The following is a 19,427-nucleotide window of genomic DNA, read 5'->3' as shown; positions in this document are numbered from 1 at the left end:
TAAGAATCTGTGGGAGGAATCCAAGTAAAGTTTGGCAGGGATTTTGTACAATAATTAAAAAGTCAAGTAATTTTTTGGCATAGATAATATTAAACTCCTTTCAAGACCAAACCTGATGAATCGACCATGAGTAACTGCCCGAATATGTGATTAGTTAGTAACAGGTCTGACCCTCAGTGCAGTGTGATGCCACAAAAACACAGTACTTGGAGAAATTGTCAAATTTGTTAAGACTGGGAAAGAGATAAGTCAAAAGGCTTCTAACATTATACAAATGAAGCTAATTAATTTAATGATTAAGATCTTGGGAGAATAAAACTCTTAACTTTTATTAATTACTCATCATTTAAAATTTTAATTTTTAAAATATCACTTCATTCAAAAATGTTTTGAATAAAATTAAACAGAAAAACTTGACAAGTATAATAAGTCAATATTTTACTGTGAAGTTGTGTTATAGTTAATTATGTAATGAACTTAATTGACATGGGCAGAATCTTAAAGATGATGTGCGAGATTTCCAGCCTAATCCCTGGGACTGTGACTACGACAAAATATCACACACCTGGTTGTGTTACATTACCTGGCAAAAGGGATTTTGCTGATGCATTAAGGTTACCAGTCAGTTGACTCTAAGTTAATTAAAAGAGAATTTATCCAGGCAAGCCTAATCTAACCACACGAGCCCTTCAAAAGCAGAGTTTTCTCTGTCTGTGGACAAAAGGGGAAGTCAGAGAGACAGGCAACGAGGAACATTTCCTAGGGGCTCAAAGTGATCCACGGTAGAAGGTCATCAAAACACAGGAACCTTGGTCCCAGAACTGCAAGCACAGAGTTTCCGCCTCACGTGCCCTTAGCAGAGAACACAGTCCAGTCCGCCAACACTTCTAACCTACAGAACTTGGAGATGATATATGGGTACCGTTTAAAGCTGCTCAATTTGCAGTAATTTGTTAAGGAAGCAAGGAGAAAATTAATGCGATAGGCAAAAGGTAGCAACTGAAATTGGCTGCAATATGGTACGTTTCTGGATTCTGAAGATGAAATCTGCCTTTGCTATCTCCAAAAATGAAAATTAAAACTGAATAAACAAAAATGGAAATTTTGCATGACTAGATTAACGACCAATGAAAATGTTATGGTTCAGCTTTGTTTTTAAATAAAGTCTCAGTTTTGTAGCATCAGATTTTGGAAGATGACTGAGATGGACTTTAGATATTTTGATACTTGTCTGTGCACAGCAGAAAACAAACCATTTGAATGTTGTTGGATCCGGGTTCTCTGTGTTGGGGGGGTGTTTTCCCAACATTTCAGGAAAGAGTGTGATGTTCTGGTTTTCTCCTCCAACTCAAGTGTGTGCTGCTGCCTCCAAATTCATGGGAAATCCTACCCCAAATTATAAGGCCTGGCAAGTCCAGCCACAAATGAAACAGGTTTGAGAATGTGGGCTTTATCTAGCCTTTTTCAGACTGTGGTGTTTTTAATTTGTATTTACCGCGGAGAAAACTGTTCTGGCAAGTCTTAAATAATTGCCCCAAACAGTGTTTGTTTTCTGGATCTCTTTGTGTCATGAGGGGAGGAGGGGACCAGCTGAATGGTCGGTATTAACTGTATTCTCTTAGTACATTGTTAGCTAGACTGACTGGCGTTAAGTACATGAAAGGGATTCTGCTGTCCGTATTGGTGCGAGGTGGAGAACGGTGCTACTAGAAACTGTTTGCATGTTCTGAAGCTCCCCACGTCCACGTCAGTAAATCATTTTGTCAGCTCGAGCTCTTTGTGATTGATTAGGAAGCAGGATGCCTCCGAATGATTCACAGAGAGGAGATTGTAATCTTGACTGCTTCACCGGATTGTATATGATCCTGTTTATCATCTTCTCTTTTCTTCAACAGGAAGACTAGAGAGCTTTCTGTAGTTTCCCGCCCTAAGTGAAAACATTGCTATGCGGCACTCTCCCCTCTGGCGACAACGGGGCACAGGCTTCAAGTTGCCAAGCTGCCGTTTACATCATAATGCAGGGAGGGCTTTTACATGATGTAAACCGCAGCTAGTGCAGGAAGACGCAGTCGCTGTCCTGGCACGTGGCCTTTGCGGTAACGACTCTGTACCCAGCGAAACTAAGACCCACTGGGGTATTTTATTTCTTTTTTTATAGCTATAAAAGAGTTTAAAAAAATGACTGAAGGCTTCTGAAGTGAATATATAAAAATCTATTGATGGGTGAATAGACAAATGACTTCCATTTAGATTTATCATTGGTCGAAGTAACTGCTAGTGATTTTTAATGCACATTCGGACAGAGTCAAATAATGTCTGTTGCTCATAAAACAGTATGTCTGGCGAGGTGTGATATTGTGCGGAGACTATGGACTAGCGAGTTCGAGGGAGCTTGTGTCTAATTTCCAGCTTGTACCATCTGAGCGAGCATTTCCTGAATACGACAATAAAATGTGCCACTTTATAGAGTTGTTTCGAGTATTTGACAATAATCTATCAAGTAGGTTGTACAGTTCTTTTTAGTCATTAAGTATTAATTCTTGTTTATATGGACTTAGCTACATGGCTTGACTCTTATGGTGAGAATGACCATAGATGAGTTACACTGTTTTAATGTACTTCTACCTCGAAAATGAAGCAGTGTAGTTATGTGAAACAATTTAAGCAAAGTAAAAGCAGAGACTATCTTGTGATACCCTTTCTGGGTATTTGTTGGATACTAAAACAGATTACTTATTTCCATGCATTTTTGGAAGTACATGGAAGGCATTGGACAGTAACGGGAATGTATCAGGGATATTGAAAACATATTTGTGCTGATTAAAATCAAACAGTGTGTGCAGGAACTAACAACTGGTTCTGGATAAGTTATGAGAAGAAATCAGGAACATTTGGGCGAAAGTACTCAGCTATGGGAAGTGGCACATTTACGTAAAGCAAGGATAATAACGTTCGAAAAAATATTCAACACAAGTGGATCTTAGCCATACTTACTTAGTTTTCTACACTCCACAGGCGGAAAATACTAAGATTGATTGCAATCAAGACTGTCTTGTGAGGCTGAGACAGAGAAAGGACGTTCGCAGACTTCCTGAACCACTTTCCTATTTCCGTTCTGGGGGATGACTGTATCTTTGCTGCTGTTTCACAGATCTACTTACGATTCTTGGACTACGAGATGCAGAATTCAAACGAATGCAAACGGAATTTCGTGGCCGTGTACGACGGGAGCAGCGCAGTGGAGGACCTGAAGGCTAAGTTCTGCAGCACCGTGGCTAACGACGTGATGCTCCGCACCGGCCTGGGGGTCATCCGCATGTGGGCCGACGAGGGCAGTCGCAACAGCCGATTTCAGATGCTCTTCACGTCCTTTCAAGAACGTAAGAATCTCTGCACTTGACTGTCTGTCCTTCAAATATGTCATGCGGTGCAAATCTCATAAACCGTGAATGGTGTTTTCCTCATGCAGTGTGAGCACAGCAGGGTGAGCCTTAATAAGCTGTTCAAATAGCTGAGATTCCCTTTCCTTCGCTTTGATCCAGCGACGGGAGAGCTACATATTACATTTTGATTACTTATTTCAGTGTATGCATCAGAGCCTTGCTTAAGACAGTTCACACTACTCAACTGGGAAATGATGGATTTCGTCTGTCTCTGGTTTGGCTCTTCGGAAGCGTACAGAGCTGATGCATCAGCTTCCAATGAAGTTTGAGTTTAAATCTTAAAAACCTGCATAAAAATCTTTGGTAGGTTCCTTCAGTAAGCTTCTCTTGCAGCTCCGTTGATTTAAAATAGGTCTGTGACTACTGAGTTCCAATTAAAGTACGCAAAGAGAGAGAATTGCTTGGGAAGAGAGTAAATACAAAAAGTTTCGGAAAATGTTTTAAATGGCACAATGGGTGAGTGCTGGGCAAAACACAGCAATTTTAGAAAATCATGTTCCAACAAATGATGAGTCATGTTAATAGATGTATATTTGGAATGTTCTTTAGAAACCCTGAACAACTCATGCCTAATACATTTATACAAACGAAAAACAACCCTAAGAAATTCAGCTTTAAGGAATCAGTACCTTGTCATTTGAAGCTATACATTAAAAAAAAAAATAGAAAAAGCAAAATATTTTTGAAGGATCAAGGATTTCTCAATGATAGGTACAGAGGCCAGTATTTTTTTTTTCATTTCAAAAATGTTACATGTATTAGATGATTATTTTATATCATAAAGAAATAATTTTGGCTTTAAATTCCTCTCTAATTACCCGGTTGGAGAATTCTAGGGCACCAGAAGTACTGTCACCCCGTCTTTCTCAATATTGACACCATCACAGAGGAAGTGAAATCTGTCCCGGAATTACTGCAGATTTAAACAGCCATCTCTGTCTTCATTTCAGCACTTGATTAAAATGTTACAGGTAGTGCATTTTTATTTCAGCAAAATATCTGGTCAAAAAAAACTTCTTCTCATTTTCTTGCTTAGAATTTGAAGAAATCCAGGCGATAAGATAGCACATTTGGTGTTTTCACCGATGATTGCTCTCCCATATCCAATAGACTGTGCCTTTGGTGAGAGTCAATGTGTACCTTATTCAATATTTCCATCAGCCTTACATAATCGTAGATTGGAAACATCTGTCTAATTTAACAAATATGGAAGGGCTAGGTAATATGTTAGATTATATAATTAAGTTTTTAAAATAATAAAAAATACACAATTTTTATCAAAGTGATACCATAAAATGTAGTCAGGATAAATTAAAATATATAAAATATGTATTCTTACGTTTCAAGTATTAAATAAATAATATAAAGGAACCCTGACTTCTAGGATTTCCGAAGGTTTTAGTTCATTCAAACTCGATATGCATCAATAATTTTTTTTTAATTGGCAAAAAAATATCTTGCGCAGTATTAGCTTATATTAAAGAAAGTGAGATCAGCAGCTCAAAGATGCTCTCACGGGAAGCAGCGCTGGTCGAAACGCAAGCCGCAGACCCGGTCCTCTTCTGCGCGTCAGCGGTCAGGCGCAGCGTGACCAGTTAGAAGGGGCTGGCCGGGACGCAGACGCATCCAGGATCATGGGAAAGGCCAAAGGAGAAGGACTGTTTATCTAGAGATTTCTTTTGTTTGAAATGTGATGACTACCTTAGACCTAGGAGGGTGATACGGATTAACGTCTGAGAGGTAAGATTAATGTTTGTTAAATTAATTCTAGGAAACCATTTATAGTTCGGGGGAAGAAAATGCCTAACTCATGGGAATCATGATATTTCAAAACTGAATGGATTCTCATAGAGGTTATAGACTCTGGAAAGAGGGATGGTTCAGTCTGAAACCCGATTCCCATCTGGTGTGACTGGTGTAGAGGAACTGTTTGTGCTGGGCGGGGAAAAGGAGGACTAACCAACGTCTAAGGTCCCTTTCCATTTGAAGATAAGATCTGTGAGTCTTTAAAACTCTGCTTACGTAAGAAATGATGACTTATATCATACTGTGTATATATCATTAGAGATATTTCTATTTGAGCTAAAAGACAGAGTTTTCATGTTATAATTCAGTGACTTCTGGAAGCCATTTAAGTGGGTGGACTTCTCAGTCACTAACCCAGGAGAAACAGGGTATTTTTCCTGCACAGGAAGAAGGCACCCACCCTTTATGTGCCTACACGGTGGATGGATGATTACCCTCATTGGAATGCTGAGGATTCAATAGTCATTTCCACAAGTATCTCATACATTTACAGGACACTTTGACTGAAACAAATTTGCCCTCTGTGGCATGTTGCCTGTGTAGTCTTAGGATCATTTGTTTTTTGTATGTTGACTAAAACTGTGCAGAATTCTGCTACAACAGGCTGAGATCAAAGTCACCAGGGGATGCAGTACATGGGTTGTAGCCTTAGTTTTTTTGTTTTGAAATCAAGGTGTTCCGGGTAAGAGATGAAAGATTTTAAAACAACAGGAAGTGGACTTAATCAATTCTCCTACTCAGAAATGGGTGGTACTGTCTCTGTTCCACACACACGCACGCATGGGAAAAGCTTAGAGATGTGCAATCAATGGCCAGCGTTCTTCTTACTCAAATAATAAGAAACCCCCTTGATGGTTTTCTGGGTTCCTGCATTTATTGGGCGGTATCCCCAGTGCAGTGCTGAGAAGCACTTAGGGGCATACTCAACAATATTCTAGTATCTGTCAAAATGTCTTATGTTAAGACCATAGGATATTTTTAGAAGTTAGACAAGAGCTTGGTGGCCACCTGTTTCAAGCCCAAACATTTTATGCATTCAAACATTCAAACAGAAAAAAGGAAAGATCCGAGGAAGTTAACTGACTTTCTCTGAATGCCTTCAGCGCATGCTTAATGATTTGTTAACGGCACTAAGGCAAGGATGTAAAGCCTGATGCCTGAGATCAGAAAGCCTCCTGGGGATAACTTTGTCACATTTAAGGGACGGACAGGGCTCCCATTTTCTAAAGATGATGATAATGATGATGATGATGGTAAAAACAGCAGCATTTCTGCATCACTCATGTAGCTTACATATGTCAGCAAGTTTTGCTGGCTTTACAAACTGAATTCTGATTCTTCTGTCCTATCTATTGCATCTTATGTCTGGATTCTGTGCCCACACTCTGTAATCATACATAATTATACAGTAGCCCGCTGTCTCGTGACTGCAAACATTAGACTAAAGTAGAATCATAACAAAGGGCTTCTGCTCCGGAACATATTGATCCAAAGACTAATAGTCACAAATAGGAATATAGTTTCAAATCAACTTATTTTTACATTTGTATCTGAATAAATTACAGAGAAAGGGAAGAATGAGTGTATAAGGAAGAGGCATAGAAATTCTAACTGTGAGTCATCAGACTTTGAGATTTCACATGCACATTAGAAGCATTTTATAAAGTCTGGATTAAATGCCAACATTTGCAGCAACAGAAGATATTCTCTAATGTCACAGGGAGCATATAGCTCACTGAATGGAGAAGTATTTACCTTCACCTGCATCTTGAGGAATAGCATCCTCCCTAGATTGCGCCCATAAATATTGCTCCTGCCCCCACTGTCTTGCTAACTCTTCACCTCAGCCTTTCTCAGCTCTACCTGAGACTCCTGCCCTGATGAATGATCTCACACTGCTGCTGGCTGCTGCTAAAATACGTTAGCTTCAGAGGAATAGTATCCAGACTTCAACTTGTTGAGCAACATTGAAACCCAGCAGCTAGAGGGAAAAACAGTCAGTATTATCAACAAAGAGACACTGTCTCACTTCCTGAGATGATAGTCTTTTTAATACTTCAAATGTCATTTTTGTCCTTGGATTAGTCAAAATGCTTAGTCTACTCTTTAAAAATATTTTTTTTGTTTTACTTTTGGGAAGGAGGTGATTAGGTTTCATGCAATGTAAGTCTCATGTGATGTTTGTTTCATGGGCAGCACATTTCTGTTAAAAACAGACATGCAAGCAAAAGGAGATGGAAAGCAAATTGTTTCCTTTAAGGATGTGGGGAAACTGTTTACAATAATTTGCTAAGATGAGATCATGTATTCAGTTTCATATCAATTTGGGACAAAAAGAGTATCGAGTCTGAACGATGGATTTATTTACAGTAAAGAAATATACATACAATAACATTTTTATTTCAAAGAGGAATTGAATTGAAGGATTCTGTGGGGGGCAGAATTCTGAGATAAACCCAAAGAGCCCCACCTCTCAGTACAGAAGCATCTTGTGACGTCCTTCCCTTGAGACAAGCAGAACTTGTGAGTAGCTTGGGACATCATTCTGTAATTAAATTACATTCTATGGCAAAAGCTATTTTGCAAATGTAAGTAAGGTCTTTAGTCAGTTGATTCTGAGTTCATCCAAAAGGGAGATTACTTGGGTGGGCCTGACCCAATCAGGTGAGCTCTCTAAAATAAAGTGAAGCATGAGTCAGAAAGATGGCTGGCCTGGGAGAAGAAAGCAAACAGGTATGTTGTGAACTGCCTGCCTCTTAGAAGGGTGAACTCTAGCAGCTGAGAGCATCCCTGGCCACCAACTAGCAAGTAAATGGGGGCCCCAGTCATACAACTGCAAGGAACTGAATTCTGCCAACACTCTGAATAAGCTAGGGAAAGAACCCTGAGAACCATACGAAAGCCGCAGCCCCAGCAAACATCTTGGTTTCACCTTCTAAGATCTTAGCAAAGGATCCAATACATGGGCTTCTGCAATTGTGTGAAAAAAACTAGGTGTTATTTTAAGATAATAAATTGCAGTGATTGTTACACAGCAGTAGATGACTGTGTGGATTTTGGTACCGTACGTGAGATGCTGCTATAACAGATACCTGATACGTGGAAGCAGGTTTGGGGTCAAGCAATGGCCGTAGGTTGGTTGAATTTTGAGGATAATGCTAGAAAAAGCCTAAACTGCTTCAGACAAATGGTTAGAGCAACCCTGGACTTAGAGGGCTGTCTGGGGCCCAGCTAGAAGTGAGGAATGTTTATTAGAAGCTGGAGGAAGGGAGATCCTCGTTCTGAGTGGTGGAAAGCGTAGCGAAGTTTAGTGAAATTGTGTCCTGCAGGGATGTTGGCAGGCAGACATGTAAGTGACAAACGTTGGCTCCCCAGCTAAGTGAATTACCGAGAAAAGTGGCAGAGGTGTAGCCTGGTCTCTCTTGCTGCTTAATGTTCCATGAGAGAGGGGAGAAATAAATTTGAGGAAGAATTATTAAACCAAAAGGAATTAGGACCAGATGATTTTGAAAGCACCCGCTTGTCCGGGGGCAAAGATGTTAAAAGTTGGAGACGATGCTGAAAATGTGGCAGAAAGACAAGGCTGAATGTGAGTGTATAACCTTTGCTCAACCATCGGAAACATCAGAAGATCACAGTGTTTAGTAACTAAAAGGCCTTTGAAAGAAGAGTTTAAAGTGGGGCCTCACAGATCCTCTGAGTCAGGTTAGAGGCCCTCCAGGAGGGTGAGGGCAGGCCCCCTTACCCTTCTCAACAGTCGCCAAGGAGAGAGAAAGGATCCTCTCAAACAGATTTACAGGTGTGGCATCTGTCCAGGAGAACAAAACCCAGTGTTTCAAGCAAGACCTGCAAGGCTCTTGAGAAAATTATTTCAGCAGAAACACTGTCAGCTTGGACTGAAAGGGGCAGAGAAACCCAAATGAAAAGAGCCATCAAAACCCTAAAATTCTAAGAGCATGAAGCAATCTGATGAGATGGCCCAGCTACGTTAGTGTTCATGAGAAAAGAGGGATGGCTCAGAGAGCAGAGCCAAGTCCACAGCCACAGAGGATGAGAACTGGAAACGTAATCAGGAAAACCCGAGTGTTTACCCTTCTGGGTTTCAAGGCAGTCGTGGACCAGTGACTCCTGTTGACTCTCCATTCTCTTTGAACCGGAATCTCTATAACTATTATCCGATGCCATTCCAACCATTTGTGTTGGAGTGTTGAGGAGGACAGCTCGTCTCTTTGGTTCCATGGGTCCACATGTCGAGAGGAGCTGTACTGCAGGAATGGAAGTGCAGACTCCTTCACAGACAGCCCCCAGGAGCCTTCTCTGCACAACATTTAGATGATTTCGATGTGACATTTCAGACTTTGAGCTGGTGACATTTAGATGAGATTTTGGACTTTGAGTTGATGCTGTAATCAGATGATACTCTTGGTAACTTTGGGGAAGTACAAAAGTATGGGTTCATTTCTGGGCTCTGTGTTCTGTTGCACTGATCTGTGTGTCTGCTTCTGTCCCAGTATATGCTGTTTTAATTACTGCAGCTTCATAGTGTAGTCTGAAGTCAGGGGATGTGATACCTTCAGTTTTGTTCTTCTCTCTCAAGTTTGCTTTGACTATTTGGGATTTTGGGGGGTTCCACAAAAAATTTTAAATCACTTGTTCTATTTCTATGAGTATTTTGATAGGGATTGCACAGAATCTGTATATTGCTTGGGGTACAATGGACATTTTTCACAGTATCAGTTCTTCCGATCCATGAACATGGTATAGGTCATCTTCAGCTTCTTTCATCAAAGTCTTGCAGTTTCCTTAGTGTGGGTCTTTTACCTCCTTGGTTAAATTTATTCCTAGGCATCTATTCATTTTGTTATAATTGTAAATGGAATTGTTTTTTTAATTTCTCTTTTGGATAGTTTGTTATCAGTATATAGAAGGGCAACACATAACCTGGTTGGTCTGACTATACAGAACAAATATTGGTAATACTCTTTATGTTCTTTTAAAAGAAGATCTAAAGGTCAGAGATGGGAGAAGTCAGAGACATTTTAAGCTGCAGCAAATGCTCTTGCTGGCATTAAAGGAACACACTGACATGTTATAGAAAGGGCCACATGGCAGAGAATGATGGTGATGACCTTTAGGGGCTAAAAAATCCACCCCCTCCCATTTGACAGCCAGCAAGAAAGCAGGAACCTCAGTCCTACAACCCCAAAGGACTGAATTCTTCCAACAGCTTGAATGAGCTTGAAAGAGGCCTCCATGTTCCAGATGAGAATCCAATCTAGGCCACCTCTTTGATTTAGCTTTGTGAGACCCTAAGGAGAGACCTCACCCAACCCAGACTTCTGACCTGCTAGCTGGAGATATTAAGTGGGTGTTGCTTTAAGCCAGCAGGTTTGTAATAATTTGTTACTCAGCAATAGAAACTAAAACATATTCATTGTAGTGATGCACAATTTTTAATGCAATGGATAATGCAGATACAATCTATGAATGTTACTTAATATATTACTTAAATATATTAATATATTATTATTCAGTAATGTATTGCTATTCCTAAATTTGTTAGTTCAAGTGACAAGATATAACCGTAGGCAATATAAGAAAGAGAATCACTCCAGCATCAGCTTGACCTATAGCTGAGTAATGACTACTGCTGTAGTGACGTAGACGTGGATGGGTTTTCAGCTTGATACTCCTTTGAATTCCTCCATTCATTCTGTTGTTCCTTCAGTGAACATGGAAGCAGCAGGCGCCGATGGCCCACAGATGAGTAGGAGGGTTCGCCTCGTGAGGTGCAGCCACACTCATTCAAATGGAATTCAAGTGTGTGACTCACTGCGGAAAACCTTCCCGGATACCTGGTACTCTGCTCCTCACTCCCACCGCTTACTTCCTCCTTTACTTCAGTAAATTATCCACCAAAACGCTGTATTCTAAGAAGTCAAATTCTCTTCTCGTAGAGTTTTTTTTTCCCTCCAGCATTTGTTTATATTACATATAAATCCTTACTCTTCTGCCACCGTAACTGATTATTATTTCACTGTTCAGTTTGATTATCTTATGGTTTCTTGTCTGGAACATGGTTGGTCTGCCATCTGCCTCCTGTACCCGATGTGCATTCTGTCCTAGAGTGCAAATTCCCAGTTTTGTAATGCGTGAGTGAAATGACCATATCACCTCAATAAACTAAATTTAATGGCTCCTAAAGGGAAAAAAGTATATAGATTGTAATTTGATTATTACTGTGAAAGTGCACAGAGTTCAGTAACCCTCTGAGAAAATACATCAAAAAAGGCTGATGATAATCGACTCACAACAATAACATTTTGTTTTCCCCCTAGAAAAAGGCCAACACATTACAAGGTGGAGGACATGCTAAGAGCAAAAGGCATTATATTCTCTAATTATTTCACAGGGAAAGAAGGTGTATGTTTTGGAGGAAACAAGGTGAGCAAACGTAGCATAGATTCAAGTGGAAACTGACGTCTTACTGATCTAGACCTCCACGCCCCCCCATTACATGAGTTGATGTATTTTTAAAAAAGATTGAGACCATTTTATTAACACAGGAATGACTTTCTTATGTATGTCACACAGCAGCCTAAGTAGCAGAGGGCATAGATCTAATATCAATGTTACAAGAAATATGATGGGAAAATTGCTGACTGTGTAATGGGCTTTGGCACATCTCTATAAAGCAGACATACGACACACTATGGAAAAGGGAAACCATCACTAAATACAAATGTACAAGATTTAGGATGCATTATTATTTAAATTTTAAAATTTAAATTAAACTTAATTTAAATATTTAAATTTAAGATGTATTATTCATATAAAAACATAATTAAAACAAAAAGGAAAAAGGTGAACTGAAGGACAATTAGTAACATAAAGGACAGGCAGTGGCAGACGTAGTGCCCTGTAAAGAAGCCCGAATGTGTGGTGTATAATCCACAAAAATACTGAATCACTATGTTGTACACCTGAAGCTAATATAATATTGTGAGTCCGCTATACTTCATTACAAATAACAAATGAACAAAAACAAACAAAAAAGAATATAAATTGTATAAGACAGTAAGAAAATGTTTTATAAGTGCACCAATAAAAAATGGGGCAAATAAAGTGAAAAATTAATTCATAGAGAAGCATCAACAGCCTGCTGGTATAGGAAACAAACACCTATTCATGCTAGTAAACAAAGAGACATAAATTCCAACAGCAATGAGACATCATTTTTATCTGTCAAATTGTTTAAAAAAAAAACAGCAATAATGAAATACCCAGTTTTGGAGATGATGTGGTAAAATGAAGATATTCGTATACTGGCAGGAAAGTAAATGTTCTCTCAAGGGCAATTCAGCACTATATATCAAAATTCTAATGTAGGTAAAAAACAAAAATAGGGTCTCACCTGTTCTAAAAAATTAACCTAAGAATACACACTAGTAATGAGAATGTTTAGAATCATTTGAAGCATGAAAATTGCTTAAATAGCTTGGTCAAATAGGTCTTGAAACATGTATATGTTCTTTTAACTGTTAAGATGATGTGTTAGATGAATACTTACTGACAATGAACTATGTTAGAAATAAAATTCAAAAAGCAAGTAGCAAACCAAACACATGTGACATTACACATATATTCTTGTAAATCCATGAGAGAAATATTTAATCTACAGTATCTATTCCATATGTAATACGTATGTGTAGAAGGCAATGCAATTAACTGATTGTTTTTAGCTGATGAGGTTTATGGATTATCAATACTTAATGGTTTTTCTGTAATGAATATTTGTTGTAGTAAACATTTTTAAAAAGCCGTCAGTATAATTAGATTTGACTTTCTGAAGGGATTTACTAAATCTAAAGAAACAGGAGTATATACATTATTTATTTTTTAATTGAAATATGGTTGACTTACAATGCTGTGTTAGTTTCAGGTGTACAGCAAAGTGGATTCAGTTATACATATACAAATATGTTTTCAGATTGTTTCCATTATAGGTTATTACAGGATATTGAATTATACACTATTTTCTTTATTGGAAAAATTAAGACTCATTTACGAATTCAGAAAATACTAATTGATCATCAGAGTGTTTTTGGAGGGGTGATGCTTACGCCTGCAGTTCAGGATACCACACTGCTATCTAATAACCTATTCTTTTAGCCCAAATCATCCCTGCAGCCTACAATGGATTCCCAGCTCTGATCACGCTGGGAAATTCCCTGAACTTTTTGGTAGGATCCTTGGGGATAATATATATTGATCTCCTTGATTCTGGCTTCACAGCTCCTGGAGTTTATGTCTGTCAGTGAAAGTAAACAATGTATGTGCTATGGAGAAAGAAAATTATCATTCCGATTTGTCAGTCTCCGAACTACCAGAGTCACAAGCTGTGGCGGTCCATTGATGCTGCTTGGCTCTTATCCTGATTTGCAGCAAGTCCTCCTTTGGGGAGCTGGCGTGTTCAGAAATGAAGCCAAATACAAGTAATACCTTTAACCAAGCCGCGAGGCTGCACTGACTCCCGTCGCAGGTGTGTGTGCCCCAGTCACGGGAGCAAACCCTGGGCCACGTGTTCAAGTCCTCATAACGATCAGAGTGCAGACCCGAATGAGCTACAGTTTCCTACGCACTGGCCCTAGAGGCACGTCTAACGGCACACTGTGACAATCACCGGATGGCCGGCCCAAGGCAGACAAAATCATGGTGTAGAGTGTATAATAATTCCTCAGCATCAAGCGGAATGGATAAACCATGCTGTGCTTCACGCCCCCCGTGAGGAAAGGAATGGTCTCTCCCTATGAAATTTAATCTTCCCATGAAGAAGTTTCTCTTCTCGTAATAACATGTCTTTTGGAACAGTAGGAATATGCAGTTCTAGCAGAGAGATGGAGGGGACCTCATGATTGGGAGTGGAATTAGATGGCGAGCAGAAGTTTTTGTATTAGAAAAAGATTAAGATATATCTTAATAATAATGCTGGATATTTTGACCGATAACTGTCACATTGGAACAGAGAGTTTTGGGAGCAGATATTGATTTTTCAAAAAAAAAATATGAAGATGATAAAAAATGAAGAGAAGATGCAGCAATCCATTTCTGGCCTCAAATCTTGTCAGTGTTTTTCAAATAAAATGGCATTTTCTCTAATTGCATACATAGCCCAAGGGCCATTTTATGTTTAAAGCCCGGTGGCAGGGAATTTTTTCTATTTATTTTGAGAAAAATAAAGCAAAACATTCATTTTGGGAGACAATTCTCATGGCCAAATATATTTGATATTTTCTTTCACGTTCTCTTTTTCTGTAATTAGAATTCTGCCATTAAAAATGATGCTTAGCAGCAAGCAAGGCTTTTGGATCCCGTGTCTGAAGTCTTTGAATCCTGACTTGGATGCTTACAGCTAACTGAGATCTCTGATATTTCAGATATTTTCTTCTATCAGGTTCATTAAGAGGAGCTTAGCTATTGCTCCAAAATTAAAAATCATTGTTTGAATTTAATGAGAAGATGGCACTTTGTATCCGTTTTACTGTATAAAGAAGTTTGGTCTGCTAGCTAGCTGACGAGGGTTTATCAAGCATGTGCAAGATGGCACCTGGTGATAAAGCAGTGAGCAGAGCTCCCTTGCCTCTTATTCTTACAAGAGGACGCAAACCATGGACAAGTGGATTAATTAAAAAAGGATGAGCTCAAATCCTAGTAAGCGTTGTGGGCATACACAACGTGGGGTAACGAACGTGGTGGTGAGGGGTGTGGCCCCGAGTGCCCTGAGGCTGTGGTGGGTGACTGAAGTTCAGGAGGAAGCCGGGTAAAGAGGAAAGGTTTGGGTTCGCAAAGGTGCACTGAGGAGTCTGGAATTTAATCTGGCTTTATTGGGAAGGTTTTGGAGTGTTTTAAAAGGAGTGAGACTCGATCAGATTCACACTTGAATGTGCAAGGCTTCTCTGGCCACTGTGTCCATGGATCCGTGTAGGGGACTGTTTGGTGAAAGGTGACTCAGTCCTGAAAACGGAGACATTGCCAGGAGCGTGGGGTTGAGAGAGGGCTGGTACAGCCACAGGACGGTGGATGTGGGGTGGGGGTGGGCAGCAGAAAGGACTCGAGGATGACCCTGAGCCTTTAGCCTGAGCGGCCAAGGGGCTGGGGCTAGTCAGGTCTCTTAACATCAGGAAGGAGGGTGGAGGCAGGGGGGTGATTAAGAGGAGTAGGGTGATAACCCTTCTCCGTGAGCCCCCCTCCCCAGACATACTCCATTTGAGGCGGTCGTGAGAATGCCAGGTGGAGATGTTAGGGAGAGTTTTGGACTCGCAGTACAAATCTGGACCTCAGAAAGGAGCCAGAGCCCGGAGTGTGAGCCCAGGAGGAGACAGAGTGTCCGATGTCTGAGTCGGACTGAGATGCCTCAGGAGAGGGCTGGGTACAGAGGACAAGGGGTCTGCTGTGACCCCAGGAGACCGACTGCAGGGTCTGTAGCCACCAGCCAGGAGGCCTGAGGGGGCGAGGAGAATCGCCTTTGTCACCTGAAAGATGCAAGTTATTATTGAGTAAAAGCAATTGAATTTTTAAGTATGCCAGATTTTGCTGTTTAGTATAAATTCATTACCTAAACATATAATGCATGTACATATCATATTTACATAATAATAATAATTTTAAGCTTTGTTTCCATCTCTCAAAGGAAGTGATAGACTCTGGAACATCTTGAGTGTCAGAAAGTTTTAATAACTCAGTGTCTTCAGGGCTGGTAAGAGCTGGAAGCAGGATGTGAAGCAGTGGCATGGCAGGTTCTCCAAGCTGCTTCCTCGTCCTGATGCCTCTCCACACGCTTCCGTGACCATTTCCATCCACGTTATGACTGGGGAAGAAACGAAGAATACAAAGGAATGGAAGGAGGAGACTCGAAGATGTGAGTGTGTGTGTGAGTGTGAGTTTGAGTGACCGTGAGTGTGTGTGTGTGTGTGCAGGTCAGCACATGGCTGGGTGAGCTTTTGACAAACCTCAAACTGAAGATGTTAAAAGGAAGTGATCTGAGGGAAGCCAGAAGCCAGGACTTGCCTGTGGAAGGACGCAGGATTTGGGCTGGGGGCTGGGAGACCTAGGGGGTGGCATCTGACTGAAAGCTCCCAGCAGGTTTCAGCTGGTAAAGTGATGTTTAAAGGAAAATCGGATCGAGCGCGAATCCCTTCTATTTCCACATGATCTTGAGGAAATATGATGTAATTTGACTTTGAACTGCTCTAGCAATGATAGTTTTATTAGCCATGAAGCACAGGTATTTGAAGTATCAATGTTTCAGAGAGAAATCTGCCAGTTTCTATTTCCATTTTGTTTTGGTTTTGCCTGAGTAGTGTTTTGTGGATTTCTGGACTTGAAAAGAAAGGTGGTGGGTGGTGGTAGCATCGAATAGCAATTATAAGTTAAATGCCTCTTAATTACAGAATTAGAACGATATTTATAAGCACGTGCCATGATACTGAAAAGTGATGGTGCATCCATGATTAGACCTTTAACGTTATGATATGTTTTGTGATGCTTTCTTATATTTTAAAGTAAAACTCCCTTTATTTTGAGTACCTGGCAGCCTTTCTTTCTCTTCTCCTCCTTTGCCTAATTAAGATGGGCCACAAAATCGTTTGGTTATCCCCTAATAGTGTTTATTCCTTGAGAATCAGCAGTATATAGGTATAAAAGTTGTTTGTAGCAGATGCGTTTGTGATTTAAGCATCACGAAGGATTGAAACGCTCCTTCACCGAAGTATGGTGCACTCTCGCCACCTAGTGGTCAGAAAGGGAACATACGTGGATTTAAAAAAAATTTCCGAAGAAAGCAATGAGTTCAGTGAACTACTGATTTAATTAGGTATCTTTAGATATAATAACGTAGAAATGTTATTTTAAAACTATTCTTTTACTGGTTACAATTTGAAATAGAAAATTGACTTATTTGGATTAATATTTAACTTTTTTTCATGAAAATTTATCAGATTTTTCCAGTCATAAAAAGTAACTGTATGTGTGTATGTTGTTGTATTTACACACATACCCGTATATATGGAAGATTTCTCGGCAGAAACTAAGTATAACTTGTAAATATCCTATAAATAGTCATTGCTAACATTTCGTCTCAGTATTTCTAGTAAAATTTTCCATATGTATGTTTGCATGTGAGGCTTTATAATTTAAAATGATTTGCTTTTTCCAGCCAACTTTATACCTTCATAATTCCCCATACTTTTTATTCTATGACCCCTTAAGAATTAAGAATCTTACCACTATAAGATTTTTGAACATTAGGGCAACGCTTGGTAACCTTTTTTTGTTTTTATATTGTCTTTTAAGTTGTATACAAATAAATTTGGAGATATTTGAATTAAACAAAGTTAAACAGGCTTCTTGGTGCATGAATTCTCTGAACAAGGCACTGGCATCGCTAGAAGGGAGGTACGCAGGAACGCACTGCATTTTCCAGTCCTGTGACGCGCAGTATGCGTCTTCCTTGCCAGAGCAAAGCGTTGAGTTAAATTTTGTGTTTCCAGATAATCTGTTATGGGATATTTGGATAAATGTTCACTTAAGAGATTTTAAATTTGAATTTTAAATTTTAGCTTAAAGGACCTTTAGATAATCTCAAAATCTGTATCTGTGTACCATGTTTCTGTATATTGAAAACTCTGTTAGTACAATTGCAGGACAAATGCCACTTTTATCCAAGCCTCAAATTCATAGGATCACTCAAAACTTCAGAGCATCCCCGGGTTTATACTGGAACCAAAAGGCTGTTCTTGTCTACGAGCTGCTTCTCTTGGTTTTCCAGGATGGGATCTGAATCTCTCTCTTTCCAACTTGGTGTTGGAAAATGCATATTATCTCGCTGGTCTTGTTACCCTGCGAATGACGGGGCACCACAGATACCGTAGACGTCTACTCCTTCCTTATATAAGACAGTACAAACTCATGCTAAAATCTCCATTCGCTATAGGAGCTATGTCATAAATTCTGTTTTGTTTCGTTTTAAAAGTTGAACTTTAATGATATTTCATACTGGGCATGAGTGCAGCACAGGACTGTACCCCACAAGATGTTAAAATAACTCAGGAAGTCTTAGTTTTAGGAAAGTCCTGGGTGTATCTTAGAAAGGTGTGGTTATTGTGTACTTGCATATAAAAAAATGGAGACTGGTTATAGACGGGATTTTTTTTTCTTTTTACACGTAAACAGTGCAGCAGATGTAGCATAAAAGAGCTTGGAGCTGATGGCCTCTGGTGTATCGCTGACTCCACTTTCACATTCAAATGTATTACTATGCTGACGTCATGACTTAGGAGAGCAAGAGGATAAAAACCTTAATTTCTGCAAACTGTAACATTAATTATTCATATTACCTATCATTGGGCTACTTCATGTAATATCAGAATTAATTTAAAACTACTTTTTGAATCATAGAAGGGAGTTATCCCTTTAGCCCTTGGGATTGAATTTTTGTGAAACCCATGGTGTGTTGGAGGAAGATACGCTAGAAAAATTACTAAAACAAGCATGCCCCAGTAATTTTTGAGAAAAAGATGTTTCATTATGCGTTAATTAATTTTTCCCAGCTTCTTGCATGTGGCTGTAAACTGGGATGTTATAAAGCTGGTGCACACAGGCAGGCTGAGATCCCCTCCTGTGACATGACCATCAGCATCTATTTAACGCTGGTTGGTGGGTTCCCATGAAGTGCTGGTTGTTAAATTTTAAATATTACTCCCGGGCGTAATATCTTACAGGTCTATGTAGTGAAACCCATTTAATTATGCTGTTTTTATTACAATATTATTTTACTACCTAAAGAATAACTATCTGCTATTTTTGTTACATGAAAAAACAACAGTTCTCTGTGTAACTCATCTTCTTAAACAGCGTTTCTTTATTTACTGCATCATGCTCTTCTGTAAGAAGTTCTGTGCGGTTCACTCAAACTTGCGTTCTCATTTAGTCTTAACAAGCGGGCTGTGAATGACTAGCCTCACTGTACGAATTCGGAAGTTTAATATAAATCACTTAACTTTTCATATCATGTATCTCCTTAACTTAGCCCCATTATATAGAAGTAAACTAAAACTGACAAAATTTAAGTAAAATCTGCTTAAGGTCCCACAACTGGGATTGAACCCAGGATTCAATCTC

The 19,427-nt window shown here is 39.5% G+C and overlaps 1 protein-coding gene across 4 annotated transcripts in view; it reads left to right on the top strand.

Moving 5' to 3' along the window:
- The window catches only part of NETO1 (neuropilin and tolloid like 1), an 80,069-nt gene that overhangs the window by 45,074 nt on the left and 15,568 nt on the right, over positions 1-19,427 (top strand). For all 4 annotated transcript variants that reach the window (XM_064480432.1, XM_010998935.3, XM_031441750.2 and 1 more), the window contains exon 7: positions 3,152-3,380. In XM_064480432.1, the coding sequence (XP_064336502.1) occupies positions 3,152-3,380 (229 nt within the window). The remainder of the gene's footprint in view (positions 1-3,151; positions 3,381-19,427) is intronic.

Source organism: Camelus dromedarius, chromosome 28, assembly GCF_036321535.1.
Source record: "Camelus dromedarius isolate mCamDro1 chromosome 28, mCamDro1.pat, whole genome shotgun sequence".
In the NCBI taxonomy this organism is placed as follows: domain Eukaryota; kingdom Metazoa; phylum Chordata; class Mammalia; order Artiodactyla; family Camelidae; genus Camelus; species Camelus dromedarius.
The sequence above is the reverse complement of the archived record's forward strand: the minus strand, read 5'-3'. Positions and strand labels throughout refer to the sequence as shown.